The following is a 7,772-nucleotide window of genomic DNA, read 5'->3' on the forward strand; positions in this document are numbered from 1 at the left end:
TTTACATTTCATCGTGGAGGGCCATGCCCTTCATGGAATTGAAGTTGATGTTGTTTCCCGACCTAATTTTACAAAACTCTCATAACACTTTTATAAAATTATTGATAAATTCTTATTAGAATAATTTGATAATTATTCAAACCATATATACATCTAAATATTTTATCATTAGATGGAGAAAGAATAAAAAGAGATTCTTTAAAAAGTCATAGGTTGATAGAAGTATTTGCTAAAAAATTTATCTGATTGTCAATTTTTAGTCTCAAAGATTAGTTAAGATGATATAAATGACCTAACATCCGGTTACCTAAAAAAAAAAAAAAAAAAAAATCTTATTAGAAAATCATTTTAAATAGTTAAAATTATTTTACATTTATTATATAACATCAATAAAAATATTTATGCAAGGAATGTCTTATTAAAAAGTGCTTTTACAAAGGCTAAAAAAGCATACTTATACGGCGGAACAACTCGCTTAATAGTCGCGTGAAGGTAACGCAGTGATACTCCTTTCCGCTACAAAATCAACCTAATAAAACGAACTTCAGTAACACCACATAGATTCAAAAAATCAGTGAGGAGAAGCGGAACCTAGAATCCAAACAAAACCAATCTTCTCTTCTTCTTCTTCTTCTTCTTCTTCTTCTCATCTTCTCCGTCGTCGTTTTTGTATCAGAAAATGGGAAGAGGAAAGTTCAAGGGAAAGCCCACCGGCCACCGCCACTTCTCAACTCCCGAAGAGCTCCGTACTGCCCCTCTCTCCTTTTCTATTTGTTTGTTTTTGGTGTAATATTAGATCTACAGTAGGTTTCCAATCGTGGGTCGTTTTCATTCTCTCTGAATTTGGTTGTTATAATCGGTTCTTAGTAGATCTACTTGTGTTGTTGGAATCGTTTTCATTTTATTTTTGACATTTATATCTTTTAATATTATTCTGATTAGAAATTAGAAATTTGGGGATATTTTGTGAATTATTTGGTAGTTCATTTTTTTTAAGGAATGAGAATTTAGGGTTAAAAGTTTTTATTTCGGTGATTGTTCAAGCTTGCTTTTTGAAAGAAAGCTCAAGCTCAAGTTAGATGATTATGCTTCTTTTAGATGAATTATGAATATGCTTCATTTTTATTTTTATTTTACCGAGAAAGAAGCTGACTTTGTGTGCTTTGTGTTTGAATTGAATGGTTGCAGTTGCTGGTACTTCTGCTCGTCCACGTACTTTTAAACAGGTTTGCGTTTTTTGCCTTTTTCCTTCTTGCAGCTAGTATTGTGGTCTTGAATTCCATTTGCATTTGTTTGATTGTTTCTGGGAACATTCTTATTTCTTGCTTGCTTAGAAGCTTTTTGAATTGGCTGTTATATTGGTTTGTAGTGATTATTTCTAGCCAGTGTTAATAGTTTGAAAACATGTTTGATGGGATTCTGATGCATAAAGCAATCTCGTAATTTATGTGATATTTTCATTTCACTCCCCAGAGAAACTCGGTGCTGGGAAATAAGAATGGGCATTGAACTCCATTATCATGTTTGATGATGGTCCCAACTAAATTATTTGAAACATTTCTTTTTGAAACATTTCTTTCATTCAGATTTTGTAGTTGCTGATAATCTAATCCCCTACATGGCCAACCATTAATGTGACCAGTATGCATAATGCTAATTTTAGGAGGAGGAAACTATCTGTATCCTATTGGAAATCACAGACTCTCTGATTGAATCTGAATTTGAAAGGTTCAGGTCAATGGCTGAAGCTTTGGCTCTCTGGTGACTTTTGTAATATAAGTGAATATGATGATACTCAGTATACTACTTATAAATAAATCGCTGTGAAAGAAAAAAACATTTTGTTAGAGCTAGTTGCTATGACATGGATGTGGAGAAGTATCTCAGTGATGATTTTTGTTTGTTGGGTTGAAATCAAGGAATGGCATGGTATTATGTGTCCTTTGTTTCTTGTTACTAAAGATTGGAATAGGAGGTGATGAAGGGGATTAGTTTCATTTTTTATATATACCATTTTGAATTAAAAAAAAAAAAAAAAATGAAAATCTGGGCAATGATATCTTGGGATAATCTGTTACTTTGGCATTCTGGTGGTTTTATTCTTCAAACTCTAGTCTGTTACTTTTCTAATGGCTGTGCCCCACCCCCGCCCCCCAACAAAATCATAAATAATAAAAGGAAAAAAGGAAAGGGAAAAGAAAATTTGATTGTATGTGTGTGCATCTGTTCCTCTGATTTGAATACATGAGGAAGGATATATTTTCTTTTGTTATATCAGGAAGAGGCTGAAGTAGAGGAGGAGGAGGAAGAGTCTGAAGAGGAGGTAGAAGACGAACAGGAGGTGAGCAGTTTATTTTGCAAGAACATTTTTCTTTTGGTGGATCAGTTGATTCCAGTTGAAGTGTCTTTCTTTTGAAAATGTCATTCTCTAATCGTTGAATCGGTCTTACTGTTGGCAGAAGAAGAAAGGCACTCAGGGAATTATTGAGATTGAGAATCCTAATTTGGCAAAATCAAAGAATGTGAAGGCTAAAGATGCTGATGTAAGTTTTAATGCTCAAATCTTATCCTACAGTTTTTCAGTCTTGTTTTCTTAGATGTCAATCTGCCTTGAGTAACCAAAATTCTATTTTCCAGATGGGGAGAACAACTGAACTCTCGAGACGTGAAAGGTTTGTACTTCTTAATTCTATTTCAAATCAGTATAAGCTGTTTTTTACTACATCCATAATAAAAAAACTATGTTGTTTACGAGGCAGTAATTGACAGTGGGATAGCTTGCTACATTATTAGAGCTTTTGAAAACGCATCTGGTCCCGTTGTTAGGCTTATATCAGTATGACATGGTTCAGGGCCTTGCTCAGGGTGCTGAGGCAGTGCTAGCAGATTTTTCAGATTTTTCATGTTTGCTTTTTGATTGATACTACACATAGAAAATGCACTTTTAAGTTTTTAAAATGCATATTACTTGCCTCAAGTGGTTGAATTTTTTTATTTTTTTTTAATAAGTCAAACCAAAATTTCAAACTTCATAAATATGGTTTCACTCTTTAATTTATGCAGTTTAATCTGTTAGCCATGATTTTTATAATTATGATGCTTTGTCTGAGAAAAGATAATGTAAAGTAGCTTAAATGAAGAATTAGAGCTAGAATTTACAATTTTAAATTGTTTACCTTGTCAGATTAGGATATAGTTTGAGTAAATGGAATTTCTTTAATCCTTGATGTATGATTTTATGAATCATTATGGATCACCACCCAAGCATGGAAGAGGCTTGTTCCATCTTGATAGTGAACTAGCATGGTCTTATTCCAAACAATTTCCAATCAGTTGTCGTATTCATCTGTGTATGGTGTTAATCTGACTCAATTATTATGCCAAAATCTCTTGCATCAGTTTTTATGGTATTTAATGTTACTGAGTTGCAGTTAATACTATTCTCTTTCTAAGGACTAGACAAATTGAATGTTTTTGGATTATATTCTGGTTTAAACTTGTTGATGTTACTCATAAGCTCTGTCTCAAAATAGTTGAGAATCCTAAGCATCTTATGTATTCAGGATGATATTGCTATTTCCAGTTATATATGTTGTATGAAGCAAGTAAGTTTTTAGGTGAGGGTTCTGTTTTTTTCTCATTTTCATTACATCTGTTTGCAGAGAGGAGATAGAGAAGCAAAAAGCTCATGAGCGATATATGAGGTTGCAGGAACAAGGAAAAACTGAACAAGCAAGAAAAGATTTGGGTAATTGGATCTTGTCAATGCATTACTTTTCTTTTCAGACTGTTCATTGAAATTTAAGATGCAAAGGTTAATTATAGAATGAGATTATGCCCCAAAATGTAATGGCATATGACTTTTCCTTTCTTACTGGTATGTTTTTTTGCTTCTTTTTGATGGTTAGCCAAACTTAACGCACACCTTTGCTATAGCTAAAGTTGAATCTATGTGATTTTGTATGTGCTGATAATGAGCAATGATAAATGTTTTATGAGTTGTGCTAGCAACAGTCAAGTCTGGGACAGTCGCTGCACATCTCTCGACACCTTGCCCTTTAAAAAAATTAAATAATAATTTAATAAATTAAAATTTTATTTTTTTGGGACACATGTCAAAGAACTGTGCAGCAACTGTTGCAGGCGCGACTGTCCATAGCACAACTCATTTTTTATTGATCTTTGTTTTTAGTAACTGGGACATGTGAGTGTACACAAGTTGAAACCAGCTAGTTTTCATTTTGTTGTGGTTTGGGTGGACAGTAGATTACGTCCTGTTGAAATATAATCATGCTGTGTCCCTCATCATCATGCTTCTTATTGTAAATTGTCTCCAGCACTGCAAGTTTGAGTTGCCTAATAATCACTTGTAGTTTTTGGTTACTGCTGTTAGAGCATCTGCTTCTATCGGTAGGAGAGTTATTGCCTTGTTGTAATTCTTGATGCTGTTCACTGTTTGATCGTCCTTTTTGACAGAGGAAAGTTTACTGAAGCATAAGAGGTGCATAATAGAAAACAGGGCAAAGGAGTGTGTACAGTAGCAAACTTCTTAGACTGGCTGAATTCCATTTGCATAATCAGTTTATTAAAAGCAAATGTTTTCAGCTATTGTAGCTTCTGGTATTGAAGTCTAGGGCTTGAGCTTCTGGCATGGCACTTGATGGAAATTCTTCATGTTGGAGGTTGATCCATTTGAGGGAGATTGTTAAAATGTGAAAGTTGGGAATTACATTTGGACTTCAGGAGGCTAGGCAAAAGTTCTTGAGATTTTGTGGGTGTATTGGATGAAATGAGTAGAGATAAAAATTGAATTGTTGTATCATGAGAGAGGAGGCTTTCCTAAATACACACACACACAAACAACACATGCTTGACGCATTTTTTTAAAATATAAATTTCCATTAGATGGAACTGATAAACACTAAAGACAATTTTACAATTTTCAATACAAAAGAGTTTGATTGAATTTTTGTCTTTTGGTGTTTACCAGCACTATCTTAGAAGATCCCGTTTTAAACAAATGCAACTTAAAATTCATTGCATCATTATTAATGAACACATTTTCATTCTTAGAACACTACCTCGACTCTTTCTCACTGTAAGATCATCTTTTTTCCTCTGTATGTGTCAATTAGTTTCTGTCTGTATCACGTCTACTGTATACATTTCCTAACTTTTCTGATCCTGGTAGTCAGTTGACCTAATATTTTTCCTCTTTCTTACTCCACAAAAAGTTGCCCGTTGATATCTATGATATTATTTCTTGTATATCTTATGCATTCACCCTTCGTTGCAGTTATCTTCTAATTTTTTTGATTATTTATATTGTTCTTGTAGAGCGCTTAGCCCTAATACGTCAACAAAGGGCAGAGGCTGCAAAGAAGCGAGAGGAAGAGAAGGCTGGTATGATATCCAATTTTGCAATTTATCAACTTTTAATGTTTGCCTCTTTTTGCATCACTTTGTGATGCTTCCTCTGCCGTCTGATTATACTTTACAAGTCTTTTCAATGGGAAGCTCCAGAATATGGAGCAGAAATTGGATATGGTTAATTTCGAATCCATAAAACTGTTTTTTTCCTGTGAAGCTAACTTGAAATCATTTGTTTTGTCAGCCAAAGAGCAGAAAAAAGTTGAAGCTCGCAAGTGATGAGTTCCAGAGAGGCTAATATTTCATATTCCGTTTACTTTATTGAGTGAATGACCTTGGTGTTTGTATACTTAAACTCCTGTGGAACAAGAGGGAAAATAAAAAGAAAACATCTGGTAGATTTCACTCTCTTCAGAAATTATATATGTTTATTTTCTTTTGGGGCATCTGAAATTTTATGCTAGTATCAAGTGAACTCTGTTGTACCAACGTATGATCATAAGTCTAAATCATGTAAACGTAGAACATTGTCTAAGTGAAAAATTAAGGTTCTGTTTAGTTTAATAGGCAAAGAAAGATCCTTTCATGGGCTTATACGTTTCTTGTTCATTTCATTATTCTGATATATGTCTTTTGCCTCTGCAAAAAGTTCCATCTGGTAAATGATTCTGTCTTGGGTTGCTGGGAAACCTCTCCGAATAATTTTATCATCACTTTGTACTATTTCGGATACCATTAAGGCAGCGATTTGTTAGATGTGATCTATTATGTTACCGTCTCAGTAACGTTAATATCAAGTTAGTATCTATCTGTAGATTTGAGATCTTAAGTATGGTGTACTACTTAGATACGAATTCAATTATCCGAGTTGGTCCTGCAACGTTATTGAGCTGGTAATTCAGCGATTCCCTGTACCTAGAGCTTTTGTATTACTGTAGGGGTAATGATTGGTGAGGCAATAAGATTCCATATTATAAAGAAATAGATGAATAGAGAATCTCTTGAGGAAGTGGTGTTGAATGATCCTTGCTCTAAAGAAAATATAAAGATTAAAGAAAAAGTTTAGAGGAAGTTGAGGATGGATGGTGCAGGTAGGTAGCTTCCCTAGAGGACAAAAGCCAGCACATTGTTGTTTTGGTATTAAGATAGAGAAAGAATTTGATTTTAAGCAAGCTAGAGAATGAAGAATTGAGATTTCTTCACATTTGGACTTTCTCTGTTTCATGTGGGCGGCAATTTGCATAAACTTTTAAAAATTCTTTTGCTAAATTCTGTTTCTAACCTTAGGCTTATGAACTCAACAAGAAATTATTATATAATGATCTGTTTCTTTTATGAATTTCGTCATTTTTTTTAATATTGTAAATGATTGAAAAATGTAAACATAAAATTTTTTGAATTAGGATAGTCACTGGAACTCTTTCAAAGTCTTAAGAATTAGTTAAGATATGTGTAAATTGGTTCGAACATCCTCGGTAAAAAAAAACAAAAAAAAAATCTTTTTTTCTTTGTTGGGTAAATACATTTTAGAAGAAAGGGGAAAAAAATGAAAAAGAAGAAGTGATTTTATAAAATTTGCCATAACTGGTTGTGATGGTGTTCTACTTTTACTTGAACAATTTAGTAAATTTGTCTTTATATTTCATAGGGAATAACATTCCACAAAATCTGAAAATTGTGTAAAAATTCTTTGGAAGTAAGAGGGTAGTATCAGCTTTTATAAAGTCATTTCCCATCTATCACTCACAAAACCACAAAATTACGTATCAAATTGATTTGGTTATTCCAAATTAATGCGGGTAAACCAAAACATACCCACTTTATATTTTTGCACTAATTTAGTTTAGAAGTTGACCAACCAATACGGATTTATTTTCCGTATTCCAAATTAATTAGAATAATTAATTGATTAAAAAGAATCGTGGGAACGTGGTGTGGTGAAGGGAAAAAAAAAAAAGAGAGAGAGAGAGAGAGAGAGCGAGAAAAGTGGGGCCTGTTGATGGATGACGTGCCAAGAAAATGTGGGATCCACCTCAATCCACTGTCTTGCGGCTAGGAATTAGAGGACCCCACTTCCCTTTTTTTTTTAAAAAAAAAAACTCTATAATTTAAGAAAAATAAAAAATATTATTGTGATATGGGAATAATAGAATATGCTTCTATTTAGTTAGAATCAATTTTATCACTTTCTTGCCTCTCACCTTCCTCGACGCCTACTCTTCGTATTATCCTATTAGAGGACTTTTTCCCACCCAAAGTTTGCTTTAATGGCACTTTTTCACCTAAAAAATTTCAAAATGTCACTTTTATATCCAAAGTTTATATTTCGTCAAAACCCAAAGCTGATTCTGACAGTAAAAATTCTTTCAATCACTACTATTTAAACATTTGGTCTCTTTTCT

The 7,772-nt window shown here is 33.3% G+C and overlaps 1 protein-coding gene across 1 annotated transcript; it reads left to right on the top strand.

Annotated features, from left to right (window-relative positions):
• The first annotated feature begins 510 nt into the window (after positions 1 to 510).
• LOC116111168 (28 kDa heat- and acid-stable phosphoprotein-like) lies at positions 511 to 5,966 on the top strand. The gene is made up of 8 exons (XM_031397372.1): positions 511 to 746; positions 1,189 to 1,226; positions 2,279 to 2,341; positions 2,460 to 2,543; positions 2,638 to 2,672; positions 3,663 to 3,748; positions 5,338 to 5,403; positions 5,615 to 5,966. The coding sequence occupies exons 1-8, from the start codon at positions 680 to 682 to the stop codon at positions 5,647 to 5,649; spliced, it is 474 nt and encodes a 157-aa protein (XP_031253232.1). The 5' UTR covers positions 511 to 679; the 3' UTR covers positions 5,650 to 5,966.
• The last annotated feature ends 1,806 nt before the right edge of the window (positions 5,967 to 7,772 follow it).

Source organism: Pistacia vera, unplaced genomic scaffold (assembly GCF_008641045.1).
Source record: "Pistacia vera cultivar Batoury unplaced genomic scaffold, PisVer_v2 Contig628, whole genome shotgun sequence".
NCBI classification, from domain to species: domain Eukaryota; kingdom Viridiplantae; phylum Streptophyta; class Magnoliopsida; order Sapindales; family Anacardiaceae; genus Pistacia; species Pistacia vera.